Here is a 20,624-nt window from a genome sequence, read left to right on the forward strand (position 1 = left end):
GGGAGTTCCTCAGGGCAGTGTTATCGGACCTTTATGTTTTCTTATATATATAAATGATACGAGTAAAGGAGTGGAATCGGAGGTAAGGCTTTTTGCGGATGATGTTATTCTCTATAGAGTGATAAATAAGTTACAAGATTGTGAGCAACTGCAACGTGACCTCGAAAATATTGTGAGATGGACAGCAGGCAATGGTATGTTGATAAACGGGGCTGAAAGTCAGGTTGTGAGTTTCACAAATAGGAAAAGTCCTCTCAGTTTTAATTACTGCGTTGATGGGGTTAGTGTTCCTTTTGGGGATCATTGTAAGTATCTAGGTGTTAATATAAGGAAAGATCTTCACTGGGGTAATCACATAAGTGGGATTGTAAATAAAGGGTACCAATCTCTGCACATGGTTATGAGGGTGTTTAGGGGTTGTAGTAAGGATGTAAAGGAGAGTGCATATAAGTCTCTGGTAAGACCCCAACTAGAGTATGGTTCCAGTGTATGGGACCCTCACCAGGATTATCTGATTCAAGAACTGGAAAAAATCCAAAGAAAAGCAGCTCGATTTGTTCTGGGTGATTTCCGACAAAAGAGTAGCGTTACAAAAATGTTGCAATGTTTGGGTTGGGAAGAATTGAGAGAAAGAAGAAGAGCTGCTCGACTAAGTGGTATGTTAGGCATAGATATCAAGGATAATTTAATAAAAAAAACCACCTATTCAATACTTTCCACGTTTAATGTGGTTATTATCTACATGATTTTATGTAGACTTATTTGGTCAGGTACATGTTTCACCCATTATTTTGGGCATCTTCAGCCTGTAAACAACCTTTAGGTCAAGGTTTGTGACCTTGACATTAAACGTGGAAAGTATTGAATAGGTGGTTTTTTATTAAATTATCCTTGATATCTATGCCTAACGTCATCTTCAATACGGAACAATAATGAGAGTTGTTACTTGTAAGTGGTATGTTCCGAGCTGTCAGCGGAGAGATGGCGTGGAATGACATTAGTAGACGAATAGGTTTGAATGGCGTCTATAAAAGTAGGAAAGATCACAATATGAAGATAAAGTTGGAATTCAAGTGGACAAACTGGGGCAAATATTAATTTATAGGAAGGGGAGTTAGGGATTGGAATAACTTACCAAGGGAGATGTTCAATAAATTTCCAATTTCTTTGAAATCATTTTGGAAAAGGCTAGGAAAGCAACAGATAGGGAATCTGCCACCTGGGCGACTGCCCTAAATGCAGATCAGTATTGATTGATTGATTGATTGATTGATTGATTGATTGATTGATTGATTGATTGATTGATTGATTGATTGATATAAAAATGTAAATACCAATAAAGGTGATTTGTAATCAATAGGTGGATAAGAAATACTTCTTATTATAATTGCTGTGATCAACATCATGCAATTCGGAACAAACATGAGGATAATGACTTGTGTATGTGAAGGCGTGCATCTATTTCACAACGTCTTCCTGTTGACTACAAAGAAAAGTTGATGCCACGTTATTCATTTGCGAAAGCAAAATTCCTATTTGCTTTCTTAAATTGGGAATGTTGATCAGATGTCCGTTTATTTCGAAATGCCACCGGACAATACTGTTCACATTAAGGGCTCTAAAAGTGTTGCTGTCAGGACAGGTGGTAATGAAAAGCAACATTGCACGGTAATGTTATATATGTTAACTGACGGAACCAAACTTCCTACGTATGCGGATCTGAAAAGAAAAAAACTTTGAAAAGGTTTTTGGCCTTCTGGTATTTTATTTCAAATCCAAGAATCTGGCTGAATGGACAGTGAGCTAATTGAGGAACTGTGTAAAGACTGTTTGGCAATGTCTCCCAGGAGCTTTATTGCAGAATAGCTTACTTGTGCTAGACAGTTATCGCAGGCGTACTACAGACGCTGTAAAGGAATTGATAAGTAAAGGGAAATCTGATCTGGCAATAATTCCAGGAGAGCTGACCTCTATGCTACAGCCATTGGATGTTTGTGTGAACCGGCCTTTCAGGGCTGCGTCGAAACAGCTCTTCTGCCGGCTATCACGCACTGACACCAGCTGGAGGAGTGAAACGACGTGAAGTGGAATTTCTATGCAAGTGGATAAAGACTGCATGGAATCACATCTCCAATGACTTGGTGAGGGAAAGTTTCAAGAAATGTGGAATATTTCAAATTCTGTGGATGGTAGTGAGGACAACTATGTATGGGAAGGTGACAGTGGTCAAAGATCCGATGGTGGTAATTCTGATGACATTAAATAGTGACTGATTTGTACATTGAACTAGTTTTATTTCTCATTGTGGTGTTTTTAGCATTTTTATTACTTGTAAAGTGTTTTATATTAGCAATTTTGTGTCACATTTGCAGAAATAGTTCCAAATTTTGTTGTTAGAAATTCAGGAGTGTGGGTCTTATTTGGTGGCGGGTGGTATTCAGGATTATATGGTATTTGCCCTTTGAACTGCATGTAGTGCTATCATATCTCTTTTTATAATTGTAAATTTATGATTCTGTCATTTTACAATTTACAACTTATTTAATATTACTTTTAAGTTTTTAACTCTGTCGAACTCAAGATACAAACTTGAAAACACTAGTACATACCTGGAATATATTACCTTTACTGCATTCATGTGTTCTTTGTAACGGATTTCCAGACTCCTTCGTGATTGCCCAATGTACTGCTTTTTACATTCTTGATATGTTAAGCTGTAAACCCCTGATTTGTGATACTATTGCTATTAACTTTATGTGAATTAAATAATATTTTGTTATTATCTGTTCTGTAAGCAATTTCAATAACTTGTTTTTTTTAAATCTTCAGTAATTCATATGAATGTCTGTTATTATAGGTGAGCACTGCGAAATTCTTTTTTCTCCTTTATTAGTGTTGGTTTAGTTTTATTAATTACTAGCTGACCTGCCTCGGCTTCGCACCGGTGGCCTTACATACTAAATATCTTCGTATATAAATACGTTATGTAATTGTCCATCTGGGGCCAACACAAATACATTTTCTTTGGAATCCGTTTTAACGCTGAACAATATTGACAGACAATAGTCATAGCACCTATCAAAACCATCGGATAATTTTTGCAATTTATGGTAGAATTTTAATTCATCGTTGAACATTCTAGCCCTTAAATTATTAAGATTAGGTGTTCTAACCACATTATGATGTTGTGCATGTCCGGTGTGATCTCGGAGGATACGCTGTTCTCTGTCAACAAATGTTTCTGTATCTCTTTCATGAACTTGAAATAATATACCATTTCATTCCAGGGATGTTTCCCTGCCTCTCTGCAAAAACTGCTTTGCCCTCTCAGTCTCTAAATGGTCTTCTCTTTCAACATAACTTCATTATTACATAGTACGCATAGTCTCTTAGTATTTGCCATGTTGTGTCCTATGAAGTACATTGTAGAGGCATTATGAAGTTGCAAAGGAAACAAAACCAACGACTTTATCACAATCTACATTATTGCTCAGCGCGACCATTCACACTTCAAGATACAGAACTCATATGATGCAATCTCATCTTATAGATAGTGCCAGCAGTCAAATTCTATACTATATGACTTGCTTGCTTGACATAAACCATGACAGTTCAGCTGTTCTACAACATATATGTTTTAATTAATTATACACATAAATGTTCCTTGATAGACACTCTTATCAATGGGTGAAAACTTGAATAAAATCCGTTCAGTACTTCCCGAGATTAGCGATTTCAAACAGAGAAAGCGGACTGACTTTATACTATGTATAGACTTTATTCTTTGTGTTATCTACATAATCAATCAATCAATCACTACTGATCTGCATTTAGGGCAGTCTCCCAGGTGGCAGATTCTCTATCTGTTGTTTTCCTAACCCTTTCTTAAATGATTGCAAAGAAATTGGAAATTTATTGAACATGTCCCTTGGTAAGTTATTCCAGTCTCTGACTCCCCTTCTTGTAAACAAATATTTGCCCTAATTTGTACTCTTGAATTCCAGCTTTATCTTCATATTGTGATCTTTCGTACTTTTAAAGACACCACTCAAACTTATTCGTCTACTGATGTCATTCTACGCCATCTCTCCACTGACAGCTCGGAACACACCACTTAGCCATTTAGCACACTGGGGCGAAATGCTGGCAACCAGGAATGAGTTAGCTGGAAAATTTGTAATGTCCATTAACGGACCAACTATAACTTTACTCATTCGGAACAAATATTTCAGGTTCCCTATGGGAATCAACATCTTTATCATCTGCTGGCCAGGCAGGCATCAATTTTTTTAAATGAGACAAAGTCTCTCATAGTGCATTGGCACTGCCGGTGGCTCCAAGTAGCCTACACAGTGGCCTCCACGGTATGCACTAGCCATACGTCTTGGTGGATGTGCTGTTTACCAACTGATGAGTCCAACTTAGCACACTGGGGCAAAACGATGGCAACCGGGAATGAATTAGGTGGAAAATTTATAATGTCCAATAACTAACCAACTATATGGGTATTATAAATTTACTCATTCGGAACAAATATTTCAAGTTCCCTATGGGAATCAACATCTTTATCATCTGCTGGCCAGGCAGGCATCAATTTTTTTAAATGAGACAAAGTCTCTCATAGTGCATTGGCACTGCCGGTGGCTCCAAGTAGCCTACACAGTGGCCTCCACGGTATGCACTAGCCATGCGTCTTGGTGGATGTGCTGTTTACCAACTGATGAGTCCAACTTAGCACACTGGGGCAAAACGATGGCAACCAGGAATGAATTAGGTGGAAAATTTATAATGTCCAATAACTAACCAACTATATGGGTATTATAAATTTACTCATTCGGAACAAATATTTCAAGTTCCCTATGGGAATCAACATCTGCATCACATACCACTTAGTCGAGCAGTTCGTCTTCTTTCTCCCAAGTCTTCCCAGCCCAATCTTTGCAACATTTTTGTAACGCTACTCTTTTGTTGGAAATCACCCAGAACAAATCGAGTTGCTTTTCTTTGGATTTTTTCCAGTTCTTGAATCGAGTAATCCTAGTGATGGCTCCATTTACTGGAACCATACTCTATTTCGAATATCCATTACTCCTTGCAGATTCATAAAATTATTTTCTTCTTTATTAAAACATTCTTTCTTCAAGGAAACCTTAAGTGCTCTATTAATTGGACTATAATATGTTTTTTTAATGCTATCCTTGATTGGAATTTTTCCTAATATCTGTGATTGTTTATTTTCTAAATATTTGATATTCAAATCTGCTGTTATTCCTAATCATTGCAATATCCAAATAACTTAGAATTTTTCTTTTTCTGATTCCATAGTGGACTTAATATTTGTATCTAACTCATTTACAGACTCGAAAAGTTCATAACAAATATATTATCCACACATCTTAACTTCATCTGCAAACCTTATATTTTGTTGACTATTTTATTTCATTTTAAGGAGTTCATATAGATGCTAGCTAACATACCTGATGCTGGAGCCCACCTTTATTTTCTTTATAGACATTATTGTTGTTCATTGCAAACGTTAATACTGTAATAAATTCTTTTATTTCTAATAATTTTAATAATAATATATAATATTGACAAGCTGGACTCATATCAACTCCTTTTTTTTTTTTCTTTTTCCTTCCCTGCCCCCCCAGTGTAGTGAGATTGTTATTCAGTGATATGCCACTGATCACATTCACATTGATTCAAGCACTGTCCCAGGCGTTACCTGTGAAATGTGGCTGTATGATCTTTTTCACCCTTGCCAGGTTTTCTCTTGATTAGGGTCTATGTCAAATTGTCACCTGTATCTGTGCCAGTTGTTTGTATTTAACATTACAATTTCATTAATTCCTAATCAGAGCTGTGATTGTTACATAAGGATTTTGTTAGACCTCATCAGGGACTGAGAAGGTATGATTTAGAAAAACTGGGATTGATGAGTAGAGAGCATATCTATTTGAAGACGGCAGTGTATGAAAATGTAGATATTGTCCTTGTTCTTTCATGTTTCCATTTTTGTCCTTGTCTCCTGTTTTTGTTGCTCCCTTTTCACATACTTACGTGCCATTGTGTTCATCCTAGTGTGTGTTCCTTTCTTGTTCCTGTTTCTCAGTATATGACTTATTATGTAATTTGTATTTTAGGATGATCTCATAGCTCAGACAGCAACTCCACCAATGTATCTGAAGACAGACTTAGCTACTTTTGACATGAAGGAGTTGAAGAGCAAATTTGATGTGATTCTTGTAGAACCACCTTTAGAAGAATACCAGCGAACCATGGGTGTTACGAACTTACAGTTCTGGGGCTGGGATCAGGTCAGTAATAAATGTTAGTCCAATATGTTCTTAATATAGTACTGATAGAACCCAAGTACACTTGTGCTCAGCTGTACAAATGTTGATTCTGAAACATATGTGAACTCCACTTTGTTGCATATATATGTGGAGACATCTAGTAGATTAGATGGAACTATTTAGTGGTCATTACTGGTAGAATATATCTGTCTGGACTCTTGAGATTTCTTTTTTGATTGCCAGGTGAACTGGAAGATAGGTGCAGGGCATTTCAAAAATGGCAGATGACTTCAGTGCATAAAGGGGAGATCTTGCTTGCAGTTTGGTAGGACGAAATGATTGTCAGGATTATATCTATCATCCTTGATATCGTAATGAAGAGGCAATTGCGACAGAAAACTGGGAAGGTCATGGTGAAGTCTGGAACATTGTCAGCTCACCTTTGCCGTATTTGTGTCATTTTCCGTTGCTTTCTTCCTGGTGTTCTACCTATGCACAGCGTTACAGTTTTGGGACTACTACCAGCTGATCGCCTGTGCCAGACTCTGATAATGTCATAGGCTCTAGACTCTACAGTATTCTCTTCCTGAATGTTCTCAGCATTTCTGGTGCCGTGTGTCATCACTTCGCTTATACCTCCCCTCTCCAACTGGCCCAGGAAATTTGTCTCCATAGAGTAATGAGCTGTAGTCGATTATATTATATAATGGTTGGAGAGGAGGCATGGCATAGTAAACACATACACATGCGCGGAGGAATGCACTGGATGTAAAGTCATTGTGGTGTGAAGAAGCAAAGCAGGAGACGAAGAAGCGCGGAGGAATGCACTGGATGTAGAGTCATTGTGGTGTGAAGAAGCAAAGCAGGAGACGAAGAAATAGGCAGATGATGGTTGGATTTGCGGTGGGTTTTTTTGGTCGATGCAGGAAGCCAGAAGCAAACGGCAGTCCAGGAACCAACTGTGAAGGGCCCTCCCGAGGAGTTCCAACCAGGCTGTCGAAGCAGATCAGCGTAGAAGAGATGCCGAGGGAAACTAGAAAAAAAAACAAGCTTAGCAACACAGAGGCCATGGACTTCGAAAACATTACAAAGTGTGTAGTTACATATGTACATGAAAAAGGCATATAGGTAGGAGGCAAGCAAGAGGATGGAAGAGGAAAATGGTAGGAAAAGAATCGAGTGAATGGGAAAGGGTAGTTACATGCTAAGAATGAAGTCTTACGTGTATTGTTCAGTACAAATACAGTAAAACCTGACCGTTACAAGTGATAAGCTTTAACAGCTTCATTTCAAGTAATACTAATCTCGCATTGACTATAATCAATTAGTGAATATTCAAGATAAATATTATAACTAAGTGGTCCGCCTATTCAGTACAATAATTTATTATATTTAGTATATGTTTCGTCCCCTAAGGGACATCATCAGCTAATAATAAATTAACCCCCTGTGGGGGGGGGGGGACGCAGACGAAGAATACACCCATGGTATCCCATGCCTGTCGTAAGAGGCGACTAAAAGGGGCGACCAAGGGATGATTGTCTTGCAACCATGAAACTACTTGTGATTAGTACCATCACGCGGAGAACATCATGGGTCACTTTTACTTGCGTGTAGTACCACTAAAATAGGTTTGTGATTAGTAGCACACAGGAGCACTGTGCGGTCGTCTTTTGCAGTACCTGTGATTAGTACCACCATATGAGCGGGACCATGGGATGATAGCTACCATGGTTCTGCCTTGCCTATGATTAGTACCCACTATATGAAGAACACCATGGGATAGGGGAAGGTCCCTGTGGTTAGTACTCTTATGTGCTGAACACCATAGGGTTGCATTGCCTGTAAATGGTGCCGCAATGTGAGAAAAACCATAGGTCTGTAGAATATGTCGAATTTCATAACCTGTGAGTAGTACTGCTACTTTTGATTAGTACCGCAGCATGACAAATACCATGGTTCTACATTCCTAGCTATAAGTACCGTTATTAGGGGCCGATAACTTGGATTTTGAACCCCCTTTAGACTGCAAGCATCATCGATTCAATGTTATGGTATAGCAGCAGTCCCTTGGTCAGTAATCATATTGTTTTACGTCAGAATCTGTGAATGTAAGGCATTGCGGGTCGCATCCACTGATTGTTTTAAATTCATCTCCATCCATTCATTCTTCGTCCTCACGTTTTGAATTCTGGTCAGTGGAGAATTTTGGACTTTTAATTTTTCATTCCATTTCGTCTCATTTTGTACCATTAGGGGCCGATGACCTCGATGTTAGGCCCCTTTAAACATCATCATCAGTAATAAATTAACATTACCGGGCGAGTTAGCCGTGCAGTTAGGGTCGCGCAGCTGTGAGCTTGCATCCGGGAGATAGTGGGTTCGAACCCCACTGTCGGCAGCCCTAAAGATGGTTTTCCGTGGTTTCCCATTTTCACACCAGGCAAATGCTGGGGCTGCACCTTAATTAAGGCCACGGCCGCCACCTTCCCACTCCTAGGCCTTTCCTGTCCCATCGTCGCCATAAGACCTATCTGCGTCGGTGAGACATAAAGCAAGTAGCTAAAAAAAAAATAATAATATTATATCAGAAATACAAAATAGATATTATTAAAATTGGAAAGACCCATTAAAATATTGATGTATGTTTATGACATTTAAAAAAATATGTTTGAAATTTAGTTAAAATTGTAATTAATGTGATAGATAAAACAGTTAAATGTCCATTTTACTCTTGATGATATTAAGATTTTAGAAAGCATAACTGGTATTTTCCAAGAATATCATCAAGAGTAAAATGGACATTTAATTGTTTTATCTATCATATGACTTACAATTTTAACAAAATTTCGATGATCTTATTTTAAATGTCATAAACATACATCAGTATTTTAATGGGTCTTTCCAATTATAATAATATCTATTTTGTATTTCTGATATGTTAATGTTGATGTATTATTAGCTGATGATGTCCCTTAGGGGACAAAATATGTACTAAATATAATAAATTATATATTGTATTGAATAGGTGGACCACTTAGTGATAATATTTAAGTTTATCTTGAATATTCACTAAAACCTGACCGGGCGAGTTGGCCGTGCGGTTAGGAGTGCGCAGCTGTGAGCTCGCATCCGGGAGATAGTGGGTTTGAACCCCACTGTCGGCAGCCCTGAAGATGGTTTTCTGTGGTTTCCCATTTTCACACGAGGCAAATGCTGGGGTGGTACCTTAATTAAGGCTACGGCCGCTTCCTTCCCATTCGTAGGACTTTCCTGTCCCATCGGCGCCATAAGACCTGTCTGTGTCGGTGCAACATAAAGCAACTAGCAAAAAAAAAAAAAAAAAAAACCCTTGTTAAGACGTTTCTTCAGGGGACAAGGAAAAAGAACATGTTAACTGAGAAAATGTACTACTGAATACACAAATCAAAACTAAAACTATCCAACAGAGATATGATTGTTTATTCAGGTGAAAAAATGTTTCTGCTGCATATGTAGCTTCCGGTTTTATAACTGTGTTATAGTGTTTTATTTTTGCATTTATTGATTGACATTTCTTTTTGTAGATATCGCATGTTAATTTTTGTGCTTTAGCTAATCTATTTGTTCTTGTTTGGATTGAGATTTTTTCATTTAGGTTATGTATTATTACTTCTCCAAGATATTTAAATTGAGTCACTATTTTTATTTTATTACCATTTATGGTAACTTCTTGTAGTTGTGTTGGTTTTTGGGGCATAATTTCTGTTTTTTCAAATTATATTTTGAGGCTAATGTTATTTGCAATGTCTTGAAGTTCTGATATCTGGGTTTTTGCTTCTTTTATGTCCACTGCTAGTAATGCTAAATCGTCGGTGAAACCCAGGCAATTTGTTTTGAGTTTTTGGCCAATCTTTATTTTTGGGGGACATTTCATAAACCATTCCCTCATTACCATTTCTAGAGCACAATTAAATAATAGTGGTGAGAGCCCATCTCCTTGCCGTAGTCCAGTTTTAATTTCAAATGTCTCTGATGTTTCATCCCTAAACTTCACTTTTGATTTGGTGTTAGTGAGAGTCAATTTTATCATGTTTATTAATTTTGGTGTGAAAGCCAAGGTGTCTTAAAATTTTAAATAGAGATTCTCTATGGATGCAATCATAAGCTTTCTTGAAATCTACAAATGTTATCAGCATATCTCTGTTTCTTATAGTCCATCATCAACTTAAGACACATGATCTGATCAGGACAGCTCCTCCAGGGTCTGAAACCTCCTTGATATTCTCCTAGTTCTTTCTCAAGTGTAAACTTATCCTATTAAGGATGATTATTGAAAATATTTTGTATGTTATGTCTAGGAGCGAGATTCCTCTGTAGTTATTAGGGTTGGTTTTGTCTCCTTTTTTGTGGAGTGGTTGAATGAGGGCTGTTGTCCAGTGTTCTGGTAGTTCTTCTTTAATCCAGATAGAAACAAGTTGTTGATGGAGGGCAACTTTTGCTGATGTTCCTGCATATTTCCAGATTTCCGCAAAGTCTGATCTTCTCCTGGCGCTTTGTATATTTTTAATTTATTCAGAGCTTGGTAGACTTCCTTTATTGTGGGGGGATTGATGTTCTCTGGTGGTGTTTTTATTGGGGTGTCCAAATGAAGGAGTTCTGTAGGTTGCTCACGATTTAAAGGCTTGTTGAAATATTTAGCCAGAATTTCTGCATTGTCTTTATTGTTTTGAGCCAGCTTACCATTTTCATCCTTCATCAGTAGGGTCGGGGGGGGGGTTCATATTTTTGGAGCTGCTTTCTGAAGGTTTTGTGGTAGTCCCTTGATTGAGTTTTATTGAATTGTTCTTCAGTTAACTGCAGTGTGTCCTTATGATGTTGTCTTTTCATTCTTCCTCCCTTATATAAATAGATTTTTTTTTAGGTCCCACATGTGGTAACTTCACAGTAGCTCTTCTCCCAGATTGAAACAATACTTGCAGAGATTCCTGGTACAGATGACTTGAAAAATGGAGTATAAAATTATTTGTATTCATGACTTTTACAATACTTTCATTAGATGAGGTCTGTGGAGAGTCTGTCAAACTCTGCTGAACAAAATTAATTCCCATTGGAATTATCTTAAATTCTTTTACTAGTGAAACATATTGAAGAGTAGGGTAAATTTTCTCACATAACTTCTTCCTCTTTTCAGTGGTCCCGAAGTCTGCATCAGTAGGCATTGGTGAATGACTGGGACTGGGGTATGTCACAGTAATGCTCTGAAATATTTTTGATTCACAAAGCTCATCTACAGTAGGTGGATGAACAGGTCATTGTTTTTGTTCTGGCTGAAGCAGTTGTTACAAAATACAATAAGATGCTCAACATTTGAGGATTTGTTATGTTCAGTGAAGTCATCGAGGCAAGATATTACATAGTGTCCACATTCTGGAAAGTCAGGGAAAAAATTTTGGTCAGGAAAAGTCAGGGAAATAGACAAAAAATCTTGAAAGTCAGGGAAATCTTCCCCAATGATGGATTTGAGTGGGTATTTTTAGGCTCTAGTCTGGTGTAACCCAGACTGTTGTAGTGGTTCTTTTTCAGGTATTTTTTCACAAGAGGTGCGTAACAATGCTACAATTTTGGTTGTGCCCTAGAGTCATTTATTTCAACCATTTTTATGTTATTCTTTTTATATCAGTTTTAGGATGCTTTCTTTAAACTCACGACAATGGCTAACAAGCCGCGTACATTTAGTAAACTTTGGCTAGACAGTAAAGTGTTTCCCAAACTGAGTGGTTGGTTGGACATATTGGTAAATGATGCAACTTCAGCATATTGTAAAGTGTGTTGTAAATCATTTAAACTTTGTAATATGGGCAAACAAGCAGTTGTTTCTCATGCTAAAGGACCTACTCATATAAAATACAAAAGCTAAGTCTTCCCAGCCAACAGTGACATTCTTTGCAAAGAATACCTCTACTCCATCTCCACTTGAAGATATGCATTGGAGACGCTGCTTGTAGAAATTACGGGGGCGGTATTTCCTTGCTGCTGACGGACCTCGGAGAATCTTCGGGCACGTTTTCACTGTAGCTTAAAAAAAATAGCTGCCGTTTCAGCGAGCTGTGTTTTCATTAGGGTACTGTTGAATGCTTCTATAAGCATAAAATGTACTAGTTGTGAGCATAAGTCAGGGATTCTTCTTTCAATGCATTGATGACACAGCCACGTTCTTATTTAACCTCTGGCTGCGTCATCATTGACTCAGCTGAAAATGGGTGGGAAAGTACGTTCAGTATATGCGGATAGGAAGAGTGTGTGTCCGAGAGGCAGGCTTGTTTGTGTAATTCTAATGTCTAATTCAAGTGTACGAAATTTCGACAACGAATCCGTACTGGATGTTCTTATGGAAGACATGAGTTCTGAAAATATGTTATATATCTTGGATTAGCCCCATATTTTAAAAAAAGCTTGCAAAATGACTTAAAACGTTTGTTTTGATGAATCTTAGACCTATTTGTCCAAAGAGAACAAATGGACTGGTGTGTAAGTTTAGGGATGTAAATCTTCAAATGTTGCAACAAGTTATTGGAATAGTGTATTTTTAGGCAGGGCAACTGCGGATCACTTATTAGATGGGTTTATATACGGACTGTCCTTACCTTTAGGCAATATTTTGCAAGTCTCAATGAATGGGCCAATTGTTAACCTCAGTTTTATTAAAAAACTTGAAAATCATTTGCAAGTGCTAAACCCCGAGGCCAAATCTCTTCTTGATATAGGCATATGCAGTTTGCATACAGTGAATTGAACCATGAAATGTGGGATCTCCAAAATTGACTGGGACCTTTTTAATTTTTTCAGATCTCTGTACAATCTTTTTAAAGATAGCCCTGCTCAACGTGCTAAATATGTAGACATAACAACAAGCACTGCATTTCCTTGCATGTTCAATGCAATACGATGGTTGGAAAATGGATGCTGTGTTGATCAAGCTCTTAGAATATATGATCACATTGACAAATCTCTGAAAGAATACACTGGGGAAAAAAAAAGAAAAAAAATCTTCAGTACATTAGAGAAGTTCTGAAGAATCCACCACTTAAGGCAATATTAAGTGATTTTAGAAGTATTTTGCCAGATGTTGTACCTTTCCTCAGAATACTTCAAAGTCAGAAACCTATGGTACCTATAAATGATTTGTCTTCAAATTTGAAAACTGTTTTGAATATAGACCTAGACTACATTATATTCACCTACATTAGAAAAACTAGTTAATTACTTTTGATCTCAAGAATGCTTTAAATTCACATGAAATAGTATTAGATTGCTGTGTGTAAAATAATTTTATTTTCATATTTGAATTACTCTATTAATAAATTAGTTGTACTTGTTCCTTGGAAATGATAAGATAAAGGTATATATTAGGCCTACATGTTATGTTTAAACAATGTGTTTATATATACTGTACCAGGAAAAGTTCTTGGGTAAAGGGCATGAGTAGGACCTCAGGGAGTGGAACTTAGTTTTGGATAGTAGGATAGACTCGCAGAGCGAATAATAGATGGTTATAAAATTTTTAAAAAAATCAATTTATTGATTCTTCACCCTGCAATATGATTATTGGACTCAAATCTGGCATGGAAATTAAAAATTTAAACGTAATCTTCTTGAATTCTGTTCATGAAAATTAAATGAATGTCACCGATTCCAATGTCTTTCATATGTGAGAATACGAGGTATTAGATTTCCACCTAAAGTCTTTCTAAATATGAGCACACACTTGTAATTGCAAATTAACATGAGAATTTAAATTTCTGTTGAACGTTTTTCAGTTTTTCAGTTTGTAAACCTTAATGTATAGCACACTTGAAAAGCCTAAAGTTCTTCTATGAGATATGAAAATTAAATTTGAAAATTAAATTAATCACAAAAGATGAACTTCTGAGTAATTATGAGAACTCTGAAATATTTGTTCACACGCGGCACTGAAGTTTCCACTGTTCAAAATTAATGAAAAAATTTTAGTCAGTTTGTTACTACTCACTTAATGAAAGAAATGTTGCTACAAATGTTGAAGGACGGACGTCTGGAATGTTCCGTGGAGAATCAGGATCGGCGATGTTCCATTAACACACCATGTTGACGTTCCTCGATGAGGTGATGATTGCTGGAACTGGATCGTGTAGAATTGCAGCTCGTTAAGGTGATTTTTCGCACACGGAAAATTCACTTAGTGCGAGTAGTTATCACTGACACTGCCATTTACTGTCGAACACAGTTTATGGCGTAATTGAACTTTAAGACGTTAAATGAATAATCACAGTCCTTTCTGTATGAAATACTATTTAAAGTCATTACTGAGAATATCCATAATTACACAGTTCACACTTGAAAAAGGCAAATCACAGTCTTTGAACACGGTCATTAAGTCACTGAGGATTATTTTCTGATTATCTGGTTATTATAATGTCATATTACCTCAGAAAAAGTTCTTAGTATTCACCCAGTTTACTACTGTAAGTCGTATACTGATATGGCATGAACACTACACAGCAATGCTCGAAAAGAAATGAGTCTTGGTAATTCTACACATTAGTTTCTGTTCATTGTAGAAGTTCAATATTATGTAAAGTAAACTAAGTCCACGCGTAATGATATACTATGTGAACGTTAAATATTTGGTATTTGCACTTCAATTAGTTCACTCGTATTATATTCTCAAATGTCTTTAGAATTAGACCATAGTCGTGACGCGATACACTAAATACAGTGCGACGTTTTTTATAATTTTGTTGGTGATATAACTTCATATTCCGGAAACGCGACGGCGAGTACTTTCACCATGACTGCGCAGACATACTGTACAAGGGTCGGTCTCCCCTCTGTCTCACTCACACACACATCTGTATACTCGTCCTTGTACTGCTCTGCTCTGCTTGTTAGCCTTGACATATATACCGGCGCTGGGAGGGGTGGTTCTCTTGGCCATGTGTCCGTGAGTGCATAATCTTCTTAGACTTTAAATTATTATAACTCAACAACCATGGGATAAATTCGAAATTCACAGGGATTAACTTTTATGACGTCCGCTACAATTCAGCGTTTGTCCCATTGAAATTGGTTAAGGCGTTGAAAAGCTTGCGAAAAGAAAAATTATTTTTGAGAAATATCTCTAGGGGAGGTGAGCTTCGAGCGACAGGTGACGTCACTTGACTTCGCCTAGTGCACTCGTGGAGTTTGGCACATGCTGGAACATTCCTTTGCTCAGTTGTTCGTACGTCGGACGGATATTTTATGCTGGAATAACGTTTCTTTCGATTGATATGGGCCAGGACCTAGGCTTTCCTGGTACAATACGTAGGTCGAGTCATAAGTCATGGCAACTATTTTTTTTTCTCGCGAACAGGAGACAACACAGAAAATCTAAGATATGCATTTGGAAACGTACGGTATGTACTTGCGTATGATGCCACTAGATGGTGTATGTAAACAACAGTGTGGGTCTAAGCATGCCCCCAAGTTCAGTGTGTATGTGAGAGCGTCACAAAATGGAAGTCAACAAGCAGGAGCAACGATCGTATATTAAAATAGCAGTTCTCCGCAGCAGAAATGCACGCCAATGCCATGCAGAGCTGCGGGAAGCATTAGGTGTGCATGCCATTATGTGGACAACAGTTTGCTAACAGAGAGGACATCATAACAGCATTTCGGAGAGAGGTGTCACACGTTAGCGATACACATGCAGCAAATGGTATTCAGCGCCTGCCCCACCGCTGGTAACGCACAGTGGAAACCTTGGGTGATTATTTCGAAGGTCTGTAACCAGTGGAGACCCGTCCTTTGTACGTAGTCTTGTGTATTTGCTGTCTATACCATAATAAAACAATGTTTACCAATGGCCTGTGTCCTGTCACTTTCCTTGTGATAGTACATATATCACACCCCCGAATTGTATGTAGAAGTTAGAGATATTATTGTCAGTATTCGATTTATTATTATTATTATTATTATTATTATTATTATTATTATCAGTATTTCATTTATATATTTTGCCATTTATATTGGTAAGCTGGAAGATATCCACATATGTAGGTATGAGTAATTTGTTTTGCACGAGTGGGAAAACATTGCTTTAATAACTCTGGTAATTTGAATGAGTCATATGGCTACCCCAGTGTTTGTTGTGATGCACTTGTGTCAGGAAATTCATGAGTCATGTATATATCCCAGCCTGATGAGATGAGCTTGTTGTTGTATTAGGAAAGTTTGGTGAGTCATGGAATATACCCCAGAGTTTATTGTCTTGGGAGGAAGAAGTAGTTCAGGGCTTGGTCTTGACTAGAGATCACTCATGATTGGTGGGCAAGCACCAATCCAGACGTATCATTTGAGAGGAGGGGGATGTTGATGTCTATAAAGGTTGATCATACGGCGGCAACCTGGAACATTGTAAGGGTGATTGTAGAGGTGATTGTAAAGGAACGAGAAGGAAGATAACTACAACTGACGCACTGTACGGGAAGGAAGTAGTGCTGATACACGGTACTGGAGTGACACGGCTGCAATGGACTGGACTTCAAACGTTCGTGGAGCGTAGTCTTGTTATGTTTGTGGAAAGTGGCTGATTGTGGAGAGTGCTTGCGCATTAAGTATTGTAGCACTTGTGGCGGCCTAGCATTATATGTTGGTGAAAGCTATCTCAGACTTTCCATAAATTTATGTTGAGGATCGACAGACGTGTGTATATATCTTTACAACAAGTGTTAAAATATGTGAACACAGTAGTACAAGGTACAGTATCTGTGTGATGTGATAACTGCCGATTATGAGAATCGGTAAGTCGAATTAATATAGAGACAGTGAAGGGTATTTATCTTCATACATGTACATTGTTCATCGGACTATCTACAAATGGTAGCTTAGTTCTCACTTTCGTTTTCCCACGGTTTTCATTATTGTTGTTGTTGTAAATATGGAGTCTTCCAGCAATATTGTATGTGTGTATTATATGTATAATGTTGTGTGTTGATGAGGTGCTCATGCACGGAATTTGTTCAGAATATAGTTAGCTATTTTAGAATCAGTGTTATTGATGAACCTAGGTGCAGTTCCTACCTAATTAGTTGTTTTCAGGAGGTTAGGTAAGGCCTGCAGCAGATGTACCAGTACGCAGCATTATGTACACGCCCTGGGATATAAAGTTTATCATGCTCTTATCTAAATTCGAGGGATCCATTATGGTGAACTCTGGCGCCCATACTACGGACATTTCGGTTAATTATGCTTATTAATTTTATTAAGTTTTTGAGTTTTATTTATATATTTTTATTCATGATTTATTTTATTATTAATATTAATTATTATTATCATCAAAAAGTTACATCCTACGAGAATCTCCTGAAGTCAGAATTTGTCTTCAGGCACTATGCATAAGTACATGCCCTGTATTTCCAAATGCATATCTTAAATTTTCCGTGTTGTCTCCTGTTCGCGAGAAAAAAATAGTTACATGTAACTAATCTCATGTTAAGACCCGTATTGAAATTCGCTATAATATGCTTACAGTATTGTGATTTTTTATTCCACCTTTTCAATACAATTGGTTTTATGTTGTTAGAAAATCCTAATGCTACAACACTATTTTATAGAGACATGTTTTGCTTGACTTCAAGCATCCTCAGCCTATATACTCATCTCAAGGTTAAGACCTGTTATTTCTGATTTGCTTTGACAAATTTGTGCTTAATTAATTCTAAAATTAAGTAATAAAATACACTGACTGACAGAGCAAATGCAACACCAAGAAGGAGTGGTCAGAACTTTATGCCAATTGCAGGGTAGACTGACGTCACTGAGGTATGCTCATGATGTGAAATGCGCCGCTGTGCTGCGCACGTAGCGAACGATAAATGGGACACGGCGTTGGCGAATGGCCCACTTCGTACCGTGATTTCTCAGCCGACAGTCATTGTAGAACGTGTTGTCGTGTGCCACAGGAAACGTGTATAGCTAAGAATGCCAGGCCGCCGTCAACGGAGGCATTTCCAGCAGACAGACGACTTTACGAAGGGTATGGTGATCGGGCTGAGAAGGGCAGGTTGGTCGCTTCGTCAAATCACAGCCGATACCCATAGGGATGTGTCCACGGTGCAGCGCCTGTGGCGAAGATGGTTGGCGCAGGGACATGTGGCACGTGCGAGGGGTCCAGGCGCAGCCCGAGTGACGTCAGCACGCGAGGATTGGCGCATCCGCCGCCAAGCGGTGGCAGCCCCGGACACCACGTCAACCGCCATTCTTCAGCATGTGCAAGACACCCTGGCTGTTCCAATATCGACCAGAACAATTTCCCGTCGATTGGTTGAAGGAGGCCTGCACTCCCGACGTCCGCTCAGAAGACTACCATTGACTCCACAGCATAGACGTGCACGCCTGGCATGGTGCCGGGCTAGAGCGACTTGGATGAGGGAATGGCGGAACGTCGTGTTCTCCGATGAGTCACGCTTCTGTTCTGTCAGTGATAGTCACCGCAGACGAGTGTGGCGTCGGCGTGGAGAAAGGTCAAATCCGGCAGTAACTGTGGAGCGCCCTACCGCTAGACAACGCGGCATCATGGTTTGGGGCGCTATTGCGTATGATTCCACGTCACCTCTAGTGCGTATTCAAGGCACGTTAAATGCCCACCGCTACGTGCAGCATGTGCTGCGGCCGGTGGCACTCCCGTACCTTCAGGGGCTGCCCAATGCTCTGTTTCAGCAGGATAATGCCCGCCCACACACTGCTCGCATCTCCCAACAGGCTCTACGAGGTTTACAGATGTTTCCGTGGCCAGCGTACTCTCCGGATCTCTCACCAATCGAACACGTGTGGGATCTCATTGGACGCCGTTTGCAAACTCTGCCCCAGCCTCGTACAGACGACCAACTGTGGCAAATGGTTGACAGAGAATGGAGAACCATCCCTCAGGACACCATCCGCGCTCTTATTGACTCTGTACCTCGACGTGTTTCTGCGTGCATCGCTGCTCGCGGTGGTCCTACATCCTACTGAGTCGATGCCGTGCGCATTGTGTAACCTGCATATCGGTTTGAAATAAACATCAGTTATTCGTCCGTGCCGTCTCTGTTTTTTCCCCAACTTTCATCCCTTTCGAACCACTCCTTCTTGGTGTTGCATTTGCTCTGTCAGTCAGTGTACAAAAACATAGGAATTTGTGAACACATTAATAGTTTAACAATATGAATGACTATACTAAAATTGGAATATCCGTTAATTCTAAAGACATTGACGTCCAAAACACAGTATCTTCAAATATTGAAAATTTGGCTAAAATTGTTTTCCCAAAGTTCTCGTTTATTAAAACCAATTGTAATTTGACTTCTATGTTAAAATTTGAGTAGTTTTTTTCCTTTTTTTTTTTTTTTTTTTTTCCAAAGCAACCTTGAGATGAGTATATAGGCTGAGAATGCTTGAAGTCAAGCGAAACATGTCCCTATAAAATAGTATTGTTGCATTAGGATTTTCTAACAACATAAAACCAATTGTATTGAAAAGATGGAATAAAAAATCACAATATTGTAAGCCTATTATAAAAAAATAGTTGCCATGACTTATGGCTCGACTCGCGCGCGCGTGCGTGCGTGCGTGTGTGTGTGTGTGTGTGTGTGTGTGTGTGTTGCCCATTGATATCATTGTTTTTCCATAAATGATTGAAAAAAAGGAAGTGGAGAGAGAATTAGGCCAGCTATGGGAATGGAGGAGGCTGAAATTCTTTTTTTTTTGTTCCATGTAAAACTGCTGTTCGGCGAATTAATTTCGCCGCTCAATTTTCGTGAGTCAGGGAAATTTTTCTTAGTAAGTCAAGGAAAGTCAGGGAAAGTTGAGAGAACATTTCTGTGGACACTATGTATTACTTTGTCTGGACTTTTGCATGCAAAATATTTAGCATACATGTACATTACAGCATTGTTTGAAAGCAAGTCATCAATACCAAAATAATGTAAAACAACTGCTTTCTGTAATATTCGTCAGTTACATTGGTAACAGAAAGAGGCATGTTGTTCTGATAATCAAAGCAAATTACCATGCGAATGTCTGGATTGCAGATGTGTGAAACTTTCAGGGCAGTAAAGAACCATTCTGCCCATGTCAGATGTAGTTGTTTATCCATAGTTAATTTTTGAGCCTTCTCAAGCCTAGCAGTTTATATCTCCATTTAATATTTTGTATGTCTTTTCTAGGAAGGCTAAAAGAATAGTTGGAATTTGAAGTGAAAATTCTTCTGAAAAGTTCATACAAGATTTCATCATTCTCAGAATTCTCTTCCAGTTTTTCATTTTTTTTATTATTTTTATTTTTTTA

General features: G+C 38.3%; 1 protein-coding gene across 1 annotated transcript in view; it reads left to right on the plus strand.

The window, feature by feature from the left end:
- Mettl14 (methyltransferase like 14) overlaps positions 1 to 20,624 on the plus strand; it is a 154,646-nt gene that overhangs the window by 35,779 nt on the left and 98,243 nt on the right. The window contains exon 5 of the mRNA XM_067138222.2: positions 6,147 to 6,320. Within this exon, the coding sequence (XP_066994323.1) occupies positions 6,147 to 6,320 (174 nt within the window). The remainder of the gene's footprint in view (positions 1 to 6,146; positions 6,321 to 20,624) is intronic.

Source organism: Anabrus simplex, chromosome 1 (genome assembly GCF_040414725.1).
Source record: "Anabrus simplex isolate iqAnaSimp1 chromosome 1, ASM4041472v1, whole genome shotgun sequence".
NCBI classification, from domain to species: domain Eukaryota; kingdom Metazoa; phylum Arthropoda; class Insecta; order Orthoptera; family Tettigoniidae; genus Anabrus; species Anabrus simplex.